The sequence below is a fragment of the Bos indicus x Bos taurus genome, chromosome 8 (assembly GCF_003369695.1).
Source record: "Bos indicus x Bos taurus breed Angus x Brahman F1 hybrid chromosome 8, Bos_hybrid_MaternalHap_v2.0, whole genome shotgun sequence".
Classification (NCBI taxonomy): domain Eukaryota; kingdom Metazoa; phylum Chordata; class Mammalia; order Artiodactyla; family Bovidae; genus Bos; species Bos indicus x Bos taurus.
Window position 1 is genome coordinate 110267813 of NC_040083.1, and position 23435 is coordinate 110291247.

The 23435-nt window shown below is 57.3% G+C and overlaps 1 protein-coding gene across 2 annotated transcripts; it reads right to left on the reverse strand.

Annotated features, from left to right (window-relative positions):
* Positions 1-738: 738 nt before the first annotated feature.
* Positions 739-21744, reverse strand: PHF19 (PHD finger protein 19). Of its 2 annotated transcripts, none has more exons than XM_027550668.1 (15): positions 21609-21744; positions 18968-19168; positions 18237-18318; positions 15028-15123; positions 14478-14578; positions 13799-13947; positions 12063-12158; positions 11215-11283; positions 10895-11015; positions 8357-8424; positions 6971-7132; positions 6105-6192; positions 5135-5220; positions 4124-4219; positions 739-3142 (listed from the first exon to the last, which is right to left on the reverse strand). In XM_027550668.1, the coding sequence occupies exons 2-15, from the start codon at positions 19151-19153 to the stop codon at positions 2800-2802; spliced, it is 1743 nt and encodes a 580-aa protein (XP_027406469.1). In that variant the 5' UTR covers positions 19154-19168; positions 21609-21744; the 3' UTR covers positions 739-2799. The 2 variants fall into 2 exon arrangements, with proteins under 2 accessions (XP_027406469.1, XP_027406468.1); XM_027550667.1 differs by lacking the exon at positions 21609-21744 and adding an exon at positions 19674-20642 and having other exon boundaries at positions 2231-3142.
* Positions 21745-23435: the final 1691 nt, after the last annotated feature.

The following is a 23435-nucleotide window of genomic DNA, read 5'->3' on the forward strand; positions in this document are numbered from 1 at the left end:
CCGCAGGAGGGGCAGGAAAGAGTGGGAGCTACAGTTAACAAGGGTGTCCCTGGCAGGTCAGACCGTAAAGAACTGGCCAGCAGTTTTTAAGGTCAGCCATTAACACTCAGGGTTTAACAGGCTACAGTAACTTTGGAAATAGAGTTCAGTTAGGCCCATGGCCTTCACCTGCCTGTAGCTTTTTCCTATCCCCCGCTTTTTCTCTTTCCAAACTACCCGACTTACAGAAGTTTATGTAAGGTGGCAATCTGTAGTGTTTATGAGGTTGTCCCCTCAGCATCTAAGGGGCTGAACACCAGCAGGGATTCTCCCAGGCAGGTGAAGCGGTGGGTGGGGGGTGCGGGAAGGGGACTGAAGCAAAGGAGCCCGACGGGGCGGGGCCAGGAGCACACTTCAGATTCCTGCAATCGTGTGCTTAGTGAAGCTTTACAACGCCTGTACCAAAGCATCCTCACGGGGTCACATTCGAGGTTCAGGCCCCAGCTTTTATCTCCGTGGCTCTCAGCTGATGTTTCCTGCCCCCATGGGCAGGGTCCTCAGAGCAGAAAAAAGGTTCTCTGTCCTGGTGGTAAAGGTAAGAACACTGCTAAGAGAATGTGGTGGCAGGTGCCGGAGCGGCAGGGTGACTGGGGAGGGGATAGGGTCCCACCATTCCCCGTCACCTTCCTGATACTTCACTAAAGCAATGACAGGTCGTTTTTCAGAGGGAGCCTTTAAAATGTAAATCAGACACATTAATTATAATTTTAATATAACAAATGTTATTAAAAGCAGCAATTCAAAACCATAAATCTTTCTGAAGGTGCACAGGGTTATAAGGTCAGTTGGCAGTAATGCAGCTATCGCCAGGTAGGAATGAAAGGCTGGGGCGTGGAGTCAGGGTGGCCTTTTGCCAGGCCTCACGCTGACCTCCCAGTGGGGAAGACCCTGTGTCCCTCCTCCCCGTCTTCCGGGCCAGAGCTTCTGGAGCTTGGGGAGAGGCGGCACAGGGGCACCAACAGGCCGTGTTCGTCCCGCACCTTCTCAGAAGCCTGGGAGCAGAGCTGGGAGGTTGCTGTGCTCTGGGGCCAGGCAGGAAGCCAGGGACTGGTTCTCAGTCCCACCCCATGGCTGAGCGGGGGCTGGCTTCTCAGCTTCCCTTCCACCCGGCCCCCGTCAGGGAGCGTCAGTAGCACCAGCAGTGGGGCTGAGACGGGGGCAAGCTGGGCCCAACCAGCCATCCCTGCCTGGACCAGGCTGGGAAGCAGAGGAAGTGGGGGCTGCACCGCAGGTGAAGGCCCGCTTGAAAGGCACTGCTGGGGCCAGGATCTGAAGCAAGGGGCATCTGAGCGCTCTCAGCGACCCCCACCCCAAAGCCCACAGATGGGGGGTGGCCTAATAATGGAAAGACCAGCTCCAGGCTTGCAGCTGCCCCCTTCGCCTTGCTGCTGGCAGCCTCCAAAACCCAGCCAAGCCGGAGGCCACGGCAGCAGTTGGCAAGGCTGGCCCCCATCTGGCACACCCCTCGCCCCAGTCAAGGCACTTCTTTCCAATCAAGTGAGTCAGTTTCTAATGCCTCCGGAAGCAGCAAAAATGAGGGGTCTCCTTCCCCTCCCATTTTTGATCTCGCTCCAGATGGGTCTGAGTTTTAATGTCGGTTCTAAGAACTCTACTCCCACTGACAAAAGGCTTCCCTTTTTTTGAGGGGATGTAATGACTCAGGCCCTTAAAAAAAAAAAAAAGTCCCAACCTGCCCCCAAAAGTGATTGTCAGTTTCAGAGCTGGGTAGGGGGTACGGAAGAAGGTGTGAGTCCCCCTGCTTCCCTCTCGGGCCCAGGCTGGTTCACCGGCCCGAGCTGGACGTTCACATTTCATTGCAGCACGTGGCGCCCATAAGAGGGCCCAGGAAAAGCCAAGGGCAGGAGCCAGGCTGGCACCCAAAGGGATGTGTGGCTATGTGTGTGGTGTGTGTACCCCTGGAGGCTGGGACCATGTGTGTGCCTGGAGGTGAGAGCGCACACACAGATGGAAGCGCGTGCATGTGTGCGCGTGCGTGTGTGTGCACGTGCCCTCGGGCTGTGTGGCGTAGGAGGCAGTCCGAGATGTAGCAAGCAGGACACGGCTACCTCTCCTCATGCCTTCCGCCTGCAAGGCCAGGCCCCGCTCCACGGCAACAGAGAGGGAACGTGACCCGAGAAGGGAAAACGGGGTTCTCGGAAGCCGACACCCCCTGCCTTCTGAAGCAGAGACCCAGCCTCCTCCTCCTCCTTGGATCCTGAGAGTCGCAGGGTCTCTGCCCTGCAGGCTTCCCAGAGGCGTTCTCCCACCCTCACCACCTCCTCCCTGGGACAGGAGGAGGGGTGGGAACGTGAGAGAGGAGCTCCACAAGGCCTCTTCTTACCCACCTTCACCCCATCTTTCTCAAACACTTCCGTCCTCCTCGTGTGGTCCCCGGGATGGGTCAGGTGTGAAGGATGTCCAGGGGAGGGCTGGGTGTGCAAATGCACACACCCAAAAGGGGAAAGGGAGGGGGACACACAGGGGAGCCAGGAGGGATGCTAACTTGGAGGGACAGGTGAACAGCTGGAGGGAGCATGTGGAGACAGCCGGCGGGACCGCAGAGACACGGGCGAAGGGGCGGTGAGCCTGAGGGCCCAGAGCAGACGGGGCAGCAGAGGCACAGGCGGGCAGGCAGAGCTCAGCCGGGCCCTCAACTCTGTCTTGTCCCTCCCTCCTGCAGCCTGGGGAGGACCGGGGAGCCTGTGGCTTCCACCGCCTCTCCTTTGGTTTCCAGGGCTCCGGGCCTCCTTGGGGGGCTGGTCAGTAAGGGGTGGTCCCTTCCCACTCCACCAGGTACTGCACCTTGCCCTCTGGTGTGACCCTCCGAGCCAGCACCTGGTACTTCTCCCCACAAGCTAGACGCCCCGCCGCGCCAAAATAGTTGGTGATGGACGACTTGAGGTGGGACAAGGACGAGTCGTCCTCACTGATGCTCTCAAACGTGTGGCTGTCGACGCCCTCGTCTGGCCGCTCGGGGCCTGAGGCCCCCTCTGCGCTGCTGTCCGAGGCGCAGCGTCCGCCCGGCTCGGCTGCCCGGCGCTTGGCCCGCAGTGGCACGTACGCTTTGGCTGCCAGCTTCCTCTTGCGGCTGCCCACCGTCCGTCTGCGTGGGGAGGGGGCGAGGCGGGGAGGATGGAAATGAGATGGGATCACCCCCACCAGTCCCTGTCCCTGAGCTCCACCGGCCCCAGGCCCCAGGTAGCTCACTGAATCCTCATGGCAGCCCTGAGGAGACCCCAGAGGGGGAAAGTGCCAGCCGGGAGTGGCAGAGCCGGGACCCAACCCTAGCTGCATCCATCTCCAGAGCCTCGCTCTTTTATACTGAGCTCAGCGCTGCCTGAATCCAAGAAACAAACGTGTCTCCACTCCCCCCACCCCCACAGGGCAGAGGGGAGAGAAACTAAAGAAGAGTACACATTCACACTTAGAGACCCAGATCCAAAGCACCAGTAAGAACCTAAGAAGCGAGAAGGACATGAAACCACGGAGGCGGCAGCAGAGAATGACACCCAGAGGTGTTTGGAGACGACGGACTTCAACGGGCATGCTTGTAATTCCCCTCTTGCAAGGGTCACGAGTGCCCTGAACACCGTTAAAGGAGCCTCGGTTGAGAGCGGGTCCGTGCGCTTTGCAGCACCCCCCTGCCCTTTGCTGCTGAGGACCTGCTGTGGTGAAGCACGTGGTACCCTTCGTGAGGCTCCTGGGGACTCCTGTCCCCTCTCCCAGTCCTCACACTTTGCAGGAGAACATTTCCCCTCTCTGTCAGGCTCTGCTCCTTAAAGAAAGACCCCCAGCAGGCAGACACGGTTCAGACAGCCAAGAACCACGGCCAGGGACCTCACAGGCAGAGGCACAGATGTCACAGAATCCTGGCACATGACGGTCAGAGCCCGAGAACGGCAGAACCCGGATCTGAGACTGCCCAGCAAGAGGTGCCACACACACGGCAGCGGGTGAAGAGGAGTGGGAAAAAGCAGGGGGTCTCAGACCCCGACGCCCACACGGACAGAAGGCCAGGTCCCGACACAGGAGCGCAGGGTGAGGCCCTCGTCACAGGTGGGGGTAGGGGCGCCGGGGCGCTCACCTGGAGTCGTAGGAGAGGCTGGTGGAAGCAGAGCCAGAGGTGCTGGCGGCATCGGTGGAGTCCACGTCCGAGAAGAAGGTCTGGCCTGAGCTGGCGCTGAGGGGGAGGAGGGGTGAGCCTACGGCCAGCCCTCAGTGCCCCAGGGCTTTCCTGGGCATCTCTGGCCCCTCTGCCCGGCACCCTTCCTCTCAGCCGAGCCCCTTCGCCCCGAGCTGCCCGACACCACAGCGGCAGGTGCGCCTCCTCCCCCATCCACTGGCTGCCCACCAAGCCTTCAAAGCCCCGGAGGCCACAGAGGCCTTCCCTGACCACCTCCCCGGTCGGCGACACAGCACTATGACAACGAGAGACGATAAAGAGGGTTCTGAGTCTCCTAACAGCCAAGCAGCAGCCACGGAGGAGGCTCAGGGAGGTTAGAGAACTTTGCCAAAGTCACACAGCTGGCAGCTGGCAAGTAGGGGCTGGGGCCCAGGCCTCATTGACCGAAGTCCTTGCCCCCTCCTTCGTGCCTACAGGAGAGCCCGAGATAACCTTCAATAGTCAGGAGAATAAAACTGCTGGATGCGGCCCCACCCATAGGGGCACCGAGGACGAGGTGCCGTGGGGCAGAGGGAGCATCCGCCAGGGCCCGGGGAGGGTCAGGGGCGGCTCCGCAGAGGACCGTGAATGTGGGGTGACCACAGCAAGTCTGGTGCCAGGTGTGAAGCAGTGGGGAGAGGGGGGCAGGAGGTGTAGGGAGGGCTGGGCTCTGGGGGCTATCCCCGGGAGCCCCACAGGCCTCCGGGGGTGGGGGCGAGGTGTGAGGCTGAAAGCCCTGATGCAGAAAGACCCTTCCGGCAGCCTTCTGCAGTGCAGAGCCTTTAACTCAGCGACCCCAGGAGAGTGTCTCCATCCTCCAAGGCTCTGTGTTTCGCCCCCTGCAGGGCTGGGGGAACAGGGGGCATCTGTCTCCCTGCTCAGTTCTATTCCCGTCTCCAGAGCAGCCCTCTCTGCCGGGCCCCTCACTGTTACCTTTTTAAACTCTGGATCTCGTCCAGTGTGAAGTCAAATATGCTGGCCAGGTGGTGATTGGTGCTCCAGGCGGAGGTGAAGTCGCTCTGTGGACACACGGGGCGGGGTCAGCCGGGAGCAACACGCCCCGCCCCCAGCACACTTCTCCCCGCGGCCACGCCTGTCACTTCCTCTCTCTTCCGGTCCTGCCCGGGGAGGCGGGGCACGCCGGTGCCAGTCCTGACTGTCTCTAGGTGACTGCCCGACCGGCCCATCTGTGGGCTTCGGTTCCCTCCACTCAGAGGTGGGTAAGGACCCCTACCGAGCTTGACTCCCAGAGGTGTCAGCATGGCAGAAGGGAATGAGGATTCTGAAAGTCACTCAGGCGTGTCCGACTCTCTGTGACCCCACGTACTACACGTTCCATGGAATTCTCCAGGCCAGAATACTGGTGTGGGTAGCCTTTCCCTTCTCCAGGGGATCTTTCCCAGCCCAGGGATCAAACCCAGGTCTCCCACATGGCAGGCGGATTCTTTACCAGCTGAGCCACCAGGGAAGCCCGAGGATCGTGAAAGCGCCTTATAAACGGCCCGGGGAGATGTGAGGCACTGCTCATATTACTGCCCACAGCGAGGGCCCCGGCGTGGATGCAAGAGAGCTCCAGAGCCCTGGTTCCGGGCCGGGCTCTGCCACCGCCTGGGGTGTGACCTCAGCAGAGTCACTGCTCTCTGGGGCCTCAGTTTCCCCACCTGGACAGCGGGGCAAGGCTGCGACCCACCCTGGCCCAGCCCCGCTCTGGGTTCTCAGGAGAACTTGGGGAGACAAAGGAGGAGCACCTCCTTGTGTAACCAGCTGTCAGAGGAACCGGTTTTCTCCTTTCAGGGACGTGGGTGAGTCCCTGGGTCTGGGAGACCCGGTTTTCTGTGCCAGGATCCCTAGTGGGTGTGGCCCCTACGTGTGAAAGTGGAGAGTGAGAAAACGAGCAACTAACACTGGGGATAGCGTCTTCCAGCAAAAACTTTGATCTTTTTCTTCTATAAACTCGCCTTTTCTGCTGCTGGAATTCATGAGGCAACAAACTGTGGAGACAGAAAAAGGAGAGAGTAGCCCGGTCAGAGCCCGAAGGCCCAGGGGATGGGTGGGGTCAGCGTGGGGACAGGCTGTCCTTCCGGGGGAGCCCTGGGGAACTGGGGGCTGCAGGCTGGGAGGTGGAGGCGGGTATGGTGGCACCGCTCCTCACCCAGGCGTCCAGGAGCTCTGCCCGCCACCCCCCAATGCCCGGGAAGCAGGGCTGGTCTCAGCCAGGAGCGCTGCTGCTGCTAAGTCACTGCAGTCGTGTCCGACTCTCGGTGACTTCATGGACCACAGCCCGCCAGGCTCCTCTATCCATGAGGATTCTCTAGGCAAGAATACTGGAGTAGGTTGCCATGCCCTCCTCCAGGGGATCTTTCCCGATCCGGGAATCAAACCCACATCTCTTCTGTCCCCGTGTTGGCAGGCAGGTTCTTTCCCACCAGCGCCACCTGGGAAGAAGCCAGGAGCGCTAGGGACCCCTCCCCCACTCTCACTGCCCCTCGCCTCGCTGGCTTGGCCCTAAGCCAGCAAGACTGGGTCCCGGCTTCCCCTCCGAGCAAGGCCAGCGAGAGGCTGTGGTGGAGGCAGTGGGGCCTGGGTCAGGCCCCGGCCTAGCCACGGACTGGCCCCCGAGGGCGCCTCCGGCTGGGACTAACTGGCCGGAGTCCTGCCCTCGCTCCCTCCGATGTCACCGCAAAGCCCGTCGGAGGGGGCTGGCGCTGGAGCGGGGCGCAGAAAGCCCAAGGCCGGCCGCGGCCCCGCCCTGGGGTCCCGAGCACTGACCTGGGCTTGCTCTTCCCTCTCCTCCGCAGCTCGGAGGCGGCGCCGTGCTCGGGGGGCGCCAGGCCCTTGTCGGGCAGCAGCTTCCCGGGCGGGTTGGGTGGGACACGGATGCGCAGGCGGAAGATGCACTTCTTCTTCTTGATCTCCTTGCCGCAGAGGAACCTGGGGGTGGGCAGGGAGAGGAGAAAGCTCTGGAGCCTGTCCGTCCATCCTCCTGGGGAGGAGAGCCAAGTGTTAAAAACCTCCCTCTCTGCCTTCCCGGACCCAGCGCTAAAATCCAGAGCGGCCCGTGGAGACACTGAGTCCGCAAGGCCTGCGGGATCGGGGGCTCAGGTGGCTCCTCCCTGTCCTTCCTCATCTCGGGCGTCGCGCTCCTCTCCCCTTCTCTGCCTCAACCAGCCCCCGAGAGCTCGGCCTGCAGGACAGCCTCACCCCGCCCCCAGGGGACCCTTATGGTGGCAACACAGGGTTCCACAGCCCTGGAATCCGGAGAGCTCCTGCAGGCAGTGCCCTCACCCTTCTGTGACGGGCTGAGCTGCGTGGGGGCCTCAGAGGGGCCTCGCTGCAGTTTACCCCCAGGAGACTGCCCATGGAGAAGGCAAGAGGCCCCTTGTGCTCAGGTGTAGGTAGGGCTGTGTCCAGGCCCCAGAGTCGAAGAAGATGGAAGACAGAGTGGATAACCCTCTCTAGAGAGGCCTGGGGAGGTCTCACAGCAGTCAGGGACCGTGTCTTATTCGCTGTGGCCTCAGCACCTACACAGGGCTGACACAGTTCAACAGACAGTCGCTGATGGAGCAAATGGACGAAAGGGACTGAAGAGCGTCTGGGGTGAGGAGTGCGAGAAAAGCACTGGGGAGGGAAGCAAAGGGTTCAGAGTGGGTGGCACTCAGGAAATCACGCACAGGGCCCGTGGCGGAAGGTGTGGGCAGGATCTGATCATACCGGGCCCAGACTGCCAAGCTCAGGAGCTTGGGCACTCCCTGTGGTGGGGACATGTGTGTCCCAAGAGGAACTCAATAGTCCAGGTGGGAAGACACAGGCTGGGGACAGTTAGGAGGCTGCAGCCCACCCGAGACGATGAACCAAGGCCTCAGGGCCTGGCCCAGAACCCCAGATGGCTAGAGCAGGGGGGCAGCCCCCTATGGAGCTGAACCCAGCAGGAAAAAGGGTCAGGCTGCTGGAGTGCTCAGGGGAGGCATCCCAAAGATGAGTGCTCCCTGGACCTTGAAGGATGGGTGATGCAGTCACAGAGAAGCAGGGGGAGACCCAGATGGGAGCACAGCTGGTACGAGGGTAATGCGGCAGGAGGACACTTGAAATACCGCCTATCAGTTCCCACCCCCCACCCCCAACCCCACGCAGCACTCCGTCCTTCCCTGTACGCACCGGCTCTTGTAACTATTCAGTGCATTGAGGAGATGTGGGCCTCGGTCCGTCACAGGGGTGCTGGTGAGCTACAGGGGAGCAGGACAGTCAGACCCGGCACCTGGCCTCCGAGAAGTCCTCAGTCCCCATCCCCTCCCTTCCCCTCAAGCTCTGGATGCTCTGAGTCCTCCAGGTGAGGACCACCGACTTGTTCCATGATCTCAGACAAGTCTTTTCACCTCTCTGACCTCACACCCCCATCTGTAAACGAGGAGAATAACTCCTGTCGTAAATGTACCAAGAGCTTTAAAAATGTCCCTGCCCTTGACCCAATAATGGTGCTTCATGGATCCTATCGTACAGACACGACACACCAACAAAGTTCTATATACAAAAAAGTTCACTGCAGCATGTTCCTAACGATGGGCAAATATGAAAAATGTGGGGAAAAAACTATGTGCCCAGCAGGAGGGAGACAAGTAAATAAACTATGGAGGGAACCAATGCAGCCGTGGGAAATGTTGACAAAAACTCCTGTGATATGGAAAAGTATTTATGATATAATGCACGCTGAAAAACGTGACTTAAATTTGTATATGAGTCTGTTTTATATACAGGCTTCTTTATGTCTTAGATTCTACGCATAAGCGGCGTGTTTGTCTTTCTCTGCCTGACTTCGCTTAGTACGATGTTCTCTGGATCCGTCCATGCTGCACTGCACACGGGAATATTTCCATTCTTGACATTTGCACATCTTCTTACACCAACCATCCGCTGGTGGGCACTCGGGTTGTCCCTCTGCCTTGGCCATTGTGAACAGCGCTGCTATGACCACTGGGGCACATGTATCTTTTAAACTTAGCGTTTTCATGTTTTCTGAATATATGCCCAGGACTGGGATTGCTGGATCATATGGTGGCTCTGTTTTTAGTTTTTAAAGGAACTTCCACACTGGTTTTCATAGTGGCTGCACCAATTTGCCTTCCCACAAACTTATGGTTGGGCTTCCCAGGTGGCACTATTGATAAAGAAACCTCCTGCCAACGCAGGAGGCATAAGAGTTCGATCCCTGGTTGGGAATATCCCTTGGAGGAGGGCCTGGCAGCCCACTCCAGTCTCCTTGCCTGGAGAACCCCCTGCCATGAAGAATCCCTTCTTCATGGACAGAGAAGTCTGGTGGGCTACAGTCCATAGGGTTGCAAAGAGTCAGACACAACTGCAGGACTTAGCATGCATGCACACAAACTCACAGTTACCAAAGAGGAAAGGATGGGGGAGGGATAAATTAGGGACATTGGATTAACAGATACATATTAGTATATATAAAACAGATAAGCAACAAGGATTTACTGTGCAGCACAGGGAACTATATTCAATACCTTGTAACAACCTAAAATGGAAAATAATCCGGAAATACATACATAAATTATAACAATCACTTTGCTGTCTATACCTGAAACTAATACAATATTTTAAATCAACTCTACTTCAATAAAAAACTGCAAATACCGTATAACCTCATGTAAAAAGAAAAACAGACACAGAAGAAAGAACTGAACGATGTGTGCCTGTGCGCATTACTAATAGATGTCTCTGAGGGGCATGATGCAGGCATATGGTTTTAAGTATACGTTCTTATACTTTTTGGTACTTTGAGAATTTTCTACCAGGCACATGTAGGACTTTTTTATGTATATAGATCAGAAAAAAAACTTGTTAAAAAAATATCAGCTCTACCTATCTTTTAGGGCTTGACATTAATAATATGTATGTCATTAATAAATTATCAAACTGTAAATGAAGATGTAATTACACGAGGAACTTCTGCCAAGAATAAAGATTACTTTAAAAATCCCCGTTTCATGAAAGGATTTGGGCAGTCAGTGAAGACGCCTCCCTCTGGATATGGTGGAGGGGGTCTGAGGGTGTCACAGAAGGCGGCATGGCCCTGCCAGGGAAGTGGTTGGAGAGGCCCTGGCTCAGCTCCAAAGCTGTGCTGTCACCAGCAAGCGGCTCTCCACCTCTGAAATCCTGGAAGTCTCTGGTCTGTTACTGCACTTGGTGACTCCCAGCTCGCGGGACCCCTGATGAATACCCCTGAGAATTCAGAGTACTCAGAGTACTCTGAATATGCTGCTATTCAGAGTACGGCCAGCAGGGGGCAGGCCCACTTCACTTTCCATCCTAGCCAGGCAATTTGGAGTGGGTCACTGCAGAGAGGCCTTCTCCAGCCAGACTTGACCCCCAGCTCCCTACAGATGAGTCGGTGAGGCCCTAAGCCACCTACTACCAAAGCCTGGGTCAGGAAGCCCCTTGCAGGGCCCAGGCTCAGAAGCCTGGACCCAGGGATACAGCAGTTCAAAGACTGGACCTTGGTACCCGCTCAGCAGCCCTCACAGTTCTCACAGCACAGCAGTTCTCGAAAAGCTGTGCTCAGAGACCCAGACTCTGGTTCTGCACTGTGTGACCCTGGGCACAGCCTTCACCCCTCTGGACTCAGGGCACCCCACTGTGGAGAGGATTCCCGCCATCCTCATCATGGCCCACGGCTGTGCATACCTTCCCAAGCTGCAGGAGCTCCCAGTGATGGTTAACGAAGGCCAGAATCTCCTCAAAGTCGAAGTACTTCTTCTTGCTCTGCACGCCCAGGTTGTAGAGGGCCAGGTGAACCACATCGACCCTGGGCAAGGGTGCACGGAGGTGGGGCCGGCGTGAGGCGGCAGCCTGAGCAGCCAGGGTCGCAACGCCCTGGACCCAGGCTGAAGGGCGGGGGCAAGGCTGGGACCTGGGGGCTGGAGGCAGAACTGTTCCCAGAGGGACGCAGAGGGGAGACACTGAGAGGGGCCAGGAGGGGCCTGGGCCAAGCCCCACCCTCTCACCATCGCAGGGGCAGCCTCTCAATGTACTCTGGGCCCTGGTTGCACACGGAGCAGAAGAACAGGTAGAACCTGTGGGGGTGAAAAGGGGCCCAGTGGTAGGAGGGGCTCTGCCATCCCACCCTAGTCCTGCACCCTCGCCCCCGACCTACTGTTCACGGTCAGCACTGTCTTCATCTCCTCCGAGGAGGGGACAAAGATGGGACAGAACAGGGACCAAGAACTGTTCCCCCACCCCTTCCAACCGCTACCTCAAACCCTTTCCCAAACAGCATTGCCCTGGACTGTGGCTGAGCTCAGAGGGAGCCACACACGGCTGGGCTGCAGGGGCCACCTCTTCCCCTCTGCCTGAGAGAGAGACAGAGACAGATACACACGCGTGCACACGTGCACGCACGCACACCTACTTTAGTCGCAAACCTCATGAGGCACCAACCAAGACACGCACAGTATCTGGTTTGACACACATACACCTTCCACTAGCTTAGCCCCCTTGTTAGAGGCCAGATCAAGTCATCCATCCCCGCTGTGGCTCCTCCAACAATCCTGGGCAGGGGTGGGGCAGGCCTGTGTCTCTCCCACTTCCCAGACCCTTGAAGAGACTGGGGCTTGGGGAAGGCAGGGCTTTGTCTAAGGTCCCCCGCAAGTCAGTGGAGACTGGGGATGTGGTTCAGCTGGTCCCTCTACGGGGAAGACCTCCCAACCCTGAGCAGCCTCTGTAGACAGGAGGCTACACTGTCCCAGAGCCCAGGGTTCTGAGGTCTGGCAGGCAATCTGAAGGAGTTGCTGTAGCCTCTGCCCCCACCCCCCGCTACAACCCCGAGGCTGAGTCGGACCAGACAAGCACCTACCGGTCACCGAACATCATGGGCTCATTGAGACACTGGGTGCAGGCCTCGTGGAACCACTGCCTGCAGCGGTAACACTGCAGCATCCGCAGGTACCATCTGGAGAGCCAGAGGAGCCAGGGTCAGCCAGGCCCGCACTCCCAGCCAGGAATCGGCCTCAGCAACCTTCCCCAACACAAACTTGCCCTCCAGCGGGGGAAAGGGAAGAGAACTCACAGTTACCAAGCCCTGGGCTGTGCCAGGGGAGGCCTGAGCAGCAGGACATAACATGGTATCATTTGCTCTACCCAGTTGGTCAAACACGGGCCTCTGTTCCCATTTTACAGATAGCTTGTTCAAGGTTTCTCAGGAGGCAAGGGGTGGAGAGTGACTCAGATCCTAGCCTCCTGACTCCAGAGCCCATGCTCTTTGTTACCCACTGGAGCCCTCTTCTCGGGTCTGTGCCCCACACGTTGCTTCCCAAGCACCACTGATGGGGAAAGGTTTGCCCAGGGCATTTCATGGGAAAATAAAGGCTCCTGTGAGCCCCTCACCTGAGGCTGTATCCATCCTGTTAAAACCATTCAATAACTACTCACTGAATAAGAATGAAAACCAAAAAAGGTATTTTCTTAACTAACACACTTGACAGGTGTGGTCCATGGACCACCTGCGTCAGAATCACCTGGAGTCTAGGTTAAAATGCAGAAGATTCCTGGACCTGTTCCAGGTCTACTCAGTCTTGGGGCAGCCCCAGGGAGATGCATATTTGACAATCGCCCGAGCAACTCTGCCCTGTAAGCATTGAGAACCACCACCTCAGTGCTGCAAAGGTCTCTATAAGTATGTCTCCACCTGTAATCCCAAAGGCCACAACACCCACAGAAGGTGATGGGCCAAGGTTATTAATCTCACTTGAGAGATGAAGCACTTCATGTGATTTGCCCAAATCACCCAGCTAGGTCGTAAGCACGGCCTTCAGACCCCCAGGGCTTGTCAGCAGAACTGGGGGCTGAGACTCAGGACTTCAGGGCGCCCTGTGGGCTGTTCCCTGCGAGCAGAGGTTCCATCTCTCACTCCTGTGGTTCTTCCCACAAGGTTGGTGCAGTCAACCCAAGGGAACCGGCTCAATCGCCCACAGCTACACGCAGGCCCAGGCCACAAGGAAGAATCAAAGAAAGGCTCCTGTTCTATAGTCAGGGTGAGAACACCCTCCAAAGTTCCTCACACATGCCCAGCCCTGCTTGCACACCTCCAGGGAAAAGGACCTTCATCTCTCACCAGCAACCTGTTTCACTGCTTCTGATGATGGAAAGGTTTATCCAAACGTCCATGCACCAACAGGAAGAGCTCACATTTATTAAGTGCTTGCCAAGTGCCAGGCACTGTGTGAGCCTTTACATGAATGATCTAAATCACGCTCTACTCACAACCCCCAAGCCACGGGACAGCTGTCATGAGAATGGAGCTCAGGGACAGCATAGCTGTAAGGGGCTGGGAGAACGTGGACACTCGGGACCAGGCTGTTAACCGCTGTGCGACACTTCCTTCTCTTCCATGGAGCCCCAAGAAAACCTCCACCCCCAGCGCCCCCCCTCCCCCTAGTGCTAGCCTCTGGCTCTCCAGAGCCTGTGGGAGGCTGCGGGCTCCTCTCTGGGGGTCCGGCTACCCCAGACAGCCTCGCCCCTGCCTCCCTGGAGCCCCGCCCACCAGGGAGACCACGCCCATCGGGGAGGCCCCGCCCCGCCCCGCCGCCTTACTCTCCAGGACCGCCGCAGTAGCAGTAGCACTGCTGCTGGTTGGTGCGGTGGGGGGAGTCCCACTCGAGCTCCTCGGGCTGGTAGGACAGCACCATCTTCACGGCCTGCAGCGTCCTGGCGATGGCGCCCTTCTTCAGCGCGCCGCCTTTCTGCGGGGAGATGAGGGCCCGAGTCACCCCCCGGGGGTCCCGGTTGGGCCACACGTGGATCCCCATCAAAGCTATCAAGGTTGATGCCGGACCAGGTGGGACAAGCGTTTCCAATGTAGTCAGAAACGCACGGAGCCTTTTCTCATCGATCTCAGATCCAGCCTCTCTCTATCCCCAGGGATCTGCATTTTCAGTAGTATTAACAGGAATAAGCACAATAAAAGTCACCAGAGCCAATATGTATCGACAGTGGGCACTTACATGGGTTTTTCTGTTATTAGCAAAGCGCTATTTGTTGGGGGCCTCCTACACCTGACACCAAACCTGTATCCATTTAGCAGCGGACGAAACAGGCTCAGGGAGGCTAAGGAACCGGGCCAAGGGCACACAGCCGGTAAGTGGCAGCCGCTGTCGGCCTCCAAAGCCAGGCGCTAGGACCAGGAGTCAGGCCTGAGTCCAGAGAGTCTCTGGGCTTCCAGACTGGACGGGTGCGGGGGGGCGGGGCAAGGTGGGAAGAATGGAGGGCTCACCCGCACAGCCAGCGCGAAGATGCAGCGTCGGCAGAACCAAGGTGTGAGCAGGGGCCGGTCGGCACTGCCCGCTATGGGGATGTGGCACTGCTGGTGGTAACCTAGGAGCGGGGCAAAGGAGGGCGGTGAGTGCCCACGAGGGAGCAGCGGCCCCAGGCTGGGGAGGGCGGCAGCAAGGGCTGGGAGCCGTGTGCCTGCCAGCTGCCAGGGTACTTACTGGCTGGCACAGCAGCCAAGCTGGGGTCCAAGCAGGCCACCCAAAGCTGGCATGGGCCCCGTGCGGGAAGCACACAGGGTCTGACTTCAGCCTCTGTGCTCCATCTCTGCTACCCATCCTCTCCACCTGCAAAGCGCCTAATTTCCCTCACTTTCCAGAAGCCCCAGCTCTCCCCCAGGATCACCTCCCTGGGCCCCCATTCCCAGAGACTGGCTGCCTTGTCACTCTGCCCCACCAAGAGAAAGAGGAAGCCAGCTGAGGCCCCGAGGATCGGATGTGGAGTGAGTCCCGAGCCAGCGGGAGCCGGGGACCCCCAGGTCTGGTCACACTTACCCAGGCCGCACTTCCCACAGATGAGGATCTCGTTCAGGGGCCCTGATGTCTTCCCCAGGCAGATGTTGCACTTGGGCTCCTCCCCTGGAACACCAGCTGAAAGAAAGGCACCCTGCGTGGTCAGCTTGGGTTCATGGGAATGACCCACGGTCTTAAAACCAGGCGCCGCGCCTCTGGGTCTGAGTGTTGGGCTCCAGAGGCCGACTCACTGAGCCTCTCCAACCATGCTGAGCTGCCTGTGACCAGCACCCCATTCTAAAGATGGGGAAAACTGAGGCTCAGAGCGGTTAAGTCCCTTGCTCAGCTAGAAAGCAGAAGGGGGATTCAAATCCACCACTGTTTGACATCAACTTGTTTGATTTTTGTTTTGTTTTGGCCACACCTCAAGGCATGCAGGATCTTAGTTCCCCAGCCAGGGATTGAACCCACACCCCCTGCATTGAAAGCCCAGAGTGTTAACCACTGGACCACTAAAGTGAAGTCGCTCAGTCGTGTACGACTCTTTGCGACCCCATGGACTGTAGCCTATCAGACTCCTCCGTCCATGGGATTTTCCAGGCAAGAGTGCTGGAGTGGATTGCCATTTCCTTCTCCAGGGGATCTTCCTAACTCAGGAATCGAACCCAGGTTTCCTGCATTGCAGGCAGACGCTTTACTGTCTGAGGCACCAGGGGATGCTCCTAACTAGACCACTAGGGAAGTCCCAAATAATTTTTCTTTTTTTTAGTATTTATTTATTTGGATATGCAGGGTCTTAGTTGCAGCATGTAGGATTTTTTAATACTCATTGTGGCAAAGGTTCTCTTTTAGTTGAGGCATGTCAGATCTAGTTCCCCGACCAGGGATTGAACCTGGGCCCCCTGCATTGGGAGCACAGAGTCTTAGCCACCGGACCGCCAGGGAAGTCCCCCAAATCATTTGTTCTTTTGACAATACCCTTCTGCCTCTCCTGCTTAATTTAACTTGACTTGTTAAAGTTTTTATGTTAAATAACTTTTAAACATTTTTTATTATTGCATAATAATAAAGTTATAACGAAACTCCATGTTCTTATCAACAGTCACGAATTCACAGCCAGTCTTGTTTTGACTATATTCCCACCCACTACCCCTCCTGTTTTGTTGTGAATCAAGCCCCAAATACCCAATCATTTCCATAAATATTTCAGTAGGCATCTCTGAAAGATTATACTCTCCTAAAGAAAAAAAAAAAACTAGTACCTTTATGGAACCCAAATATTAAAAATAATTTCTTAGTATCATCAACAAATTCAGCGTTCACATTTCAAATTGTCTCAATGGTCCATAACAATTTTAAGTTTGTTCAATTGCTGTTGAAGAATAAACATGTGTTTGTGTGTGAAGGGTTTGAATGAATAAAGTATGTTTTCATGTGTGTTTCAGTCTCATTTCCCTCAGCAGATGGAAAGTTCCGTAAGGACACAAAAGGTATCTGTTCATCTATGTCCCCAGGACCTCACGTGGGTGTGGCACATCACATGTGTTCATGACCTGTTTGTTGAATAAATGGTCTCTTGCCTCTTATTCCTGAATATGATCCCAGGAAAATATAGCAGTTACTTAAAAAATGAAAAGTTTGAATCTTAGGAATTCATGTAAACTCGCATTCATATGATTAGAAAAGGAAATAACAGGTTGGCTTATTATAGTAACTGTGTTACTCTCCATTCCTTTACTACTTATTAGATACTAAATGACCTTTTGCCAGTTGACAGCAGTTATATTTCTTAAGAGCATCAAGAGCACCGTGGTCTCAGCAAGTCTCCACTGGCTTAATGAAGCCGTGGGTCGGCACCTACAGCAAGCTCAGCCTTGTGCTCTCACCGGGTGGACGCAGAGGGCCCGACCTCCGTGAGGAGCAGTGATCTGAGGTCCACGCAGCTCCTCCGCTGAGCACTGCCGCACCTTCTTGGTGCCCGGCACACTCACGGTTTGCTAAGGTGAACTGTCTTTCCTCATCAGCTGGCTCCTTCTGCTTTCGATAAGCAGGCAGCCCAGGAGAGGAGCCCCTCATTGCTTTGGATCTTGAAACAGTACATTTAGGGTGAGAAGGGCCTGGAGAAGCATCAGTCTGCATTAGCCACAACATCTTGGAGAAAAAGGCACCCTGGAAACTCTTCTAACTGGCTGGGTCCTGTGGTCTTTGCTTGGCAAGCTCCTGAAATCATCTCTCAAGGTAACAGATTCTTCAGAAACTGACTCCCTGTAACTCCACACCACTGGTGGTGCTGTAGTTGCTAAGTCGTGTCCGACTCTGAGACCCCATGGGCTGCAGCCTGCCAGGCTCCTCTGTCCATGGGATTTCCCAGGCAAGAATACTGGAGCAGGTTGCCGTTCCCTTCTCCAGGGGATCGTCCTGACCTAGGGATCAAACTCGTATGGCCTGTGTCTCCTGCATTGCAGATGGATTCCTTACTGCTGAGCCATCGGGGAAGCCTGGTCCAAGGCGGGCTCCAAACCCTGTCTCTTCCTCACATACCACCATGTCAGTCCTCCTGTTAGAGCATAAATGGTAAAAAGGTCTGTTCTCACACGGTAACTCATTGGGAGTGGCTGCCTGGTGCTCCATGTTGAAAATGAGTGCTCTGATTGATCAGTGATGTCTGTCACACACGTGGCAGGGGAGAACGGTGGCAAGAATGCCCCCAGTTCGTCATCTCTGTAAGACAGTGTCAGCCGTCTGAGGGCAGGGATGATACCCAACCCAGCTCCCTTTCAGCCCTGGAAACGGGCCCAGCTCCATCCCGCTACATCATCATCACGCTGCCTGCTCCAGGCTTGGTGGGTCTCTCCCCCACGGAGAGAGCTGCTTCCTCGTTTTTTAACATGCTGATAGAGGACACTGTGCTTACACCGAAAGGTTTCAATTCCGATTGCCTGGGCCCCTTCTGTTCCTAGCCCCAGAGGGACCCAGAGCTTTGGGCAGCCGGGAAATACACACAGGCCTGGGACACAACCCTGCTCCCACCCCTCCTCAAGCTGCCTTCTCCATCTGCCTGCCTCCCTCGTGAGGGATGAATGCTCAAGAGGATGACAGGTGTCATAAATGAGTTCTCGTGTAAACGTACAACTGGTAATCTCCAAGGACACGGCCAGATGCCGGAAGTTACGAGACAGAAGGAGAGCAGGAAGAAAATGGAGGCAGAAGAGGAGAGTGGGGCAGGGGTGAGGAGTCACAGCAATACTCACCATGCTGTATGTCCTTCCATAAGACCCAGTATTTGGAATTATCTTCAAAAGTTACGAGGCAGCTCTGCTTAGAACTGCTGACCTGGAGCAGAGAAAGGGAGGAGCAGGGTGAGACGGTAGCTGGGGAAAAGCCACTTGAACATGGTCTTCCTCTCCCATCTCTGCCCCCACAGGGCAGAGAGATCAGACTCCCTCCTTGTGCTCCAAGAATCCGCCTGCAATGCAGGAGACCTGGGTTCGATCCCTGGGTTGGGAAGAGCCCCTGAAGGAGGGCATGGCAACCCACTCCAGTATTCTGGCCTAGAGAATTCCACGGACTGGAATAGTCCATGGGGTCACAAAGAGTCACTCTGTGCTCCAAAAAGTAGAGCCAGGCCAGAAGGAGAACGGCGGTCCTGAAGGCTGTGCACGCCCACTCCCTGGAATTGGGCAGTGAGGGGCTAGGTGACGGCAACTTGGTGGGAATACCGAGGCCAGATGATCTCTCCAACCTGATTTTGTTTTGTTTTGTAGGCTCACAGAGCACTTGTCTAAAGATGTCCTTAGGTGCCCTAAGGATGGCACCTGCTTTTGCAGGCTCCACCTCCTTCCACTTTCAGCTTTGGAGCAGGAGGGCACAGCAGGAATCTGCCAGCAATCTCCCATCCTCCACCCCTGGTCTGAGGCTGGCACCAGGAATGAGCAGAGAGATGCTGAGCCTGGGGAACTGGGGCCAGGGAGGAAGGGTTTACCCTCTTGATCTTTCCGAGATAATACAGTCCATCTGTCCACCGGCACAGCACATACTGGCCCTCCGTCAGCTTGGACATCAGGTCTTTGAAGTTGTTCTTGGCTTTTGCCAGGGCCCCCTTGTTAGGGAGGTGGCTGGTGGCACCATAGGAGTCCCGAGTCCCTGGGTCCAGAGCTCGATTCTCCATCAGCTTCCACTGACACTGGAAGAGAAAGGAACAGGGTTTTTACTCCTTACTTCAGGAGACAGGGGAGAGAGGAAAGCAGCTACCATTTATGTAACCTGTGCTGTGCCAGATGCTTTTATCATCTCACTGGATTCTCGTGACAACCTGTGAGGTTGTCACTGTTATTCCCATTTTACAGGTCAGGAAACTGAAGTCTGGCAAGGGGAAGCGGCTCTGGGTTCAGAGGCAGAGCCATGGTCCTTAACCAGGTGAGCCGATTCGCTACTCTGCACTTGCTCCACCCCTACCACGCAACCTTGTACAGAGAACGGCTCTTTCAGCCAACCACAGAGCAAAATCCCCCTGCCCAGGTGTGTATGAGGCAGATCTGAACCATACCCCGTGGCTTTGGAGCCAGAGGTTTTATCCCTAAAGCAAACACACCCTGTGTTTTCTGAGTGGAGGGCCTTCTCCAGCACAGCAGTGGGGGGGTTTTCAGACCCCTGCTCCCTCCCCTGAGAGCTGGCTGGAGAAAACTCACCTAGAAAGGAAAACTCCTGGTGGCTTATGAACTGGTATAGACTTGGCCATCTGGGTCTTCTGTAATCTCCTTTTCTGTTCTCAGTTATGGGATGATTTAATGGAAACCAATTCTGGGACATTTAAACTCACTTATGCTTTTACTCAGATGCAAATTGGCTTCAAGCAGTGAAGTCATCGCCATGCCAGCCTCTCTACATCTGTCTCTCACCGTCCTGTGAAACCCACTGCTCCTGCTGCTCTCCCACTTCCTGCTAGCAGTACTGCTCTGGTCCCCAGAACACCCCAGCATCTTTGACTTCTCCAACCGATGAGGTGCCTGCCACAAGCAGCCAACTTCAAGCACAGTGATTTTTGGCTTCCTCTTGTCCATCTCCCTGGCCTGGTCTGAGTTCAGGCCTCATCTTGCCTGGGCCATTCATTCAATAACTGTTTCATGCTCACTCAGCTGCTGGGCACCTGGGATGCAGAATGGTACCACCTAGGCACAGCCCTAAACAGGCCACTCCCTGTCTTCCTGCCTCCCCACCAGACTCCTCACCAGGGCCAACAATTCCCATCTTCTTCTCCCAGAAACCTTCTGTGGTTCCCCAAAGCCTTCAGTGGCATTCAAAGTCCCCCACCCCAAGGCCCCCTCCTCCTCAATCTGGGCTCACCTGGTTCCAGGCGGCTCCACACTCTCCACTAAGCACAGCCCCCTCTGCTCCCTGCACCCACTATTCCAGTCCCCTCCTTCTCTGCCCAGGCGCTGGGCACCTGGTGTTATGATTACCTGTAGATTACAGGGAGACAGTCGTGTGTTTTTCCGTGTGAGTGCGTGTGTGCTCCTGTGAGACGGTGTTTGATGTCTACAGCTTTGTGGCAGTGAGTATAGGAAACAGAGCACATGTGTGTGCATGTCAAGGGCCCCGGGGCACGCAGGGCATTGCTGGGGTCTTCGCTCTCCAGATGGTGGCGCGGCCGCATCCTCTTCCCTCCACCCGCCCCCCCCACCCCCCAATTCGTCCCTCCTCTCCAGGGCACAGCGCACAGGCGCTGGGCAGGGTGTGCGGTCCAAATCTCTGCCTTCTCCCTGCCACCTGGCTGCCGAGCGCTGCAAGGTCCTGCCCCGCCGGGCCTGGCCCGGGCCCGCGGCAGGTTCACAAACTGACACTTCCTCCCCCGCCGCGCCGTTGGGAGCAGGCCCAGTCGCCGCACCCCCCTCCCTGACCGGGCGGGGGCCCTCGGGTGGCGGGCCCCCCCTCCACCCGCGCCTCCATCCTCCCGGAGCGGGCCCCCGTGGGCTGTGATTGGCTGATTCAAACCCATCTGCAAAGAAATGCCTGTTTGCGGGTTCCCGTCGGCGTCCAGTTCAAATCCGCGGCACCCGGAGCGCGGGGCCGGGCGGGGGCAGGAAGCGAGGATGATTCATGCGCCGGGGCCTCTCCCAGGGCGGCCGTTGGCTTTTTAAAAAGGGTGTTCGGGAGGGGAAAACGCTTGCAGAAGGACCCCCCTTCGGGTTCAAGCGCTCTGATCTTCAATCGCTCCGACGCCAGGCCTCCCCCCATCCCCATCCTGCTGCAGCCTGACTTCGGACGTGAGCAAAATCCCAAGCGGCCCCGTCGGTCTCCAGGCCCGTCCCCCCACCGAACAGGAAAAGTAAAGATTTGGGGCACGGGAAGAGCGACCTGTCACACACGACCCCCCCCAAAGGCTCGGGAACCCGGGCGGGGCTCCCGCCGCCCCACAGACACCGTTCACCCCTCTCCACCACCCCGCGCCCCCCCAGGCGTGCATCTCCCCAGGACTCCAAACCCCGCTCCCGGCCCCGAGGCGTTTGACCCGCCAAAGTCCAGGGAAACTTCCAAAAGAGGGATGACTGCAGGGAGAGGCGAGAGTGGCGAGGAGTCCCCGGCCGGGGCCGGCCGCGGCCGGCCGCCTGCAGCGCTGAACTTACCGCGAGGCTGCGTGTCCGCCGGTCCCACTTGGAGTCTGGCCACCAGGCGCATCGGCGGCGGAGGCGGCTGCGCTCGGCCCGCGGCTGCCCGGCCGAGTGTCCGCCCGTGGGGCCGGGGTCGGGGTCTCGGCGGGGGCGGGGCGGGGCGGGGGCGCCGGGGGGAGGAGGGGGGCCGGAGGAGGAGGAGGGAGGGGCCCGGGCGCTCAGGAAGGGGCCCCCCGGGCGCGGGGCGCCATCTTTTTCGCGTTTTCCCGCGAATTATTGACGTCCCGCTTATGTAATTAGCGGGGGCCGCGCCGGCCTCGCCATTGGAGCCCGCGGTCGCGGGGCCCCGCCGCACCGCCCGCCCGCCGGCTCGCCCGCTCCCGCCCCCGGGCCGCCCCCGCGCCGCGCCCCGGCCCCCGCCCCCGCCCCCGCGGGCGCGCATCCTCCGCCACCGCGCGCCCGGCGCAGACACGCGGCGCGGGCGCACACGGACGCGGGGCCCCGGCACGGCCCCTCGGCGGAGGCGCGCGCGCGGCGCCCGGGGCCGGCACACACTTGTTGAGGAAACCCAGCTCTGCGCGCCGGGCGCAGACGTCAGCCGGCGGGGACACACAGCGGGGAGGTGCGGAGGCGCAGGGACGCGCTCCCCGGACAGACCTGGAACAGCCCAAACGGGATTAGCACAACAGAAACACACAGACGTCCGGCGCTTGCAGCGGAGACGGCCTGCGTACAGACACAGCGCACGGCACAAACGCAAGCTGACCACACACGATCTACACGACACAGCACACATTAGAGAGTCTCGACACAGATACGCAAGAGTGTACACAGCGTAGACACACAGCAAAACAGACATATAAAGCAGACAGGCACAGAGTCACAGCACAGTAACACACACCAGCAACAGATTGCACACAAACGCGAAGCGGAGAAACACAACACAGAGATACAACTGGAACCCCCCCCCCCCCACACACACACACACACAACATTTAAATGAGTGGCACACGGCGAAAGAGCATACAGAGTCATAGGAATAGCGGGTTGAGGCTGGGGGCATGGCTCCAGTCATTATCGGCCCTGGCCCTGGGGAGGATGGGCAGAAATGTCCGCATCCGGACTCACTCTCTGGGGAGGACCTCGGGGTACGGTCTCTCTGGCTGACCGGGTCTACCCCTGTTATGCATAAGGCACTCACGTCATAGGCCAGCTCCACGGGGCGTGGGACCCTGAGCAAAGCATTTCAACTCAAACTTCAGTCTCCTCATCTAGAGTTGTTGGGAAGGTTGGGGTTAATGTATGCAAACCCCTCAGCAGCCAGTGAGTGTGCAATAAGTGACGATTGTAACTTTGTCAAGAAATCATGTACTCACTGAGTGCCCCCCCTCCTCCCGCAGGAGTGAGAGTAGAACTGGGGGCAGCGGGACTCACGATCTCAAGGGGGAGTCAGGGGTTGGCCCAGGCAGCAACAGCACGGATGTGAACAGGAGGGGCATGCTTCGTGGAGCTGGCCGTGGAATCGGAGGAGTCCTGGCTTCAAGTCCAGCTCTGTCTCTGAGCCAAAGGGAGATGCTGGGTGAACTAGTGCCCTGGTAAACCACCTTCCCTATCTGTTCAAAGAGGGTAAATGACTACCCTGTCCCACAGGACCACTGCAGAGATGAGGCCAAAACAGCACAATAAAAAGCTGTGCTTTTGTAAATGAAAAAGTAGTGGGCAAAATGCAAAGTTGTTTAAACATGACAAAAGGAGAAATAATAAATGCCACTAGAAAGGTATAGTTTCACCTGTGATTCAGAGGCAAATCCAGCTTTGAGTTGAGAAGAGAGGAGAAGGATT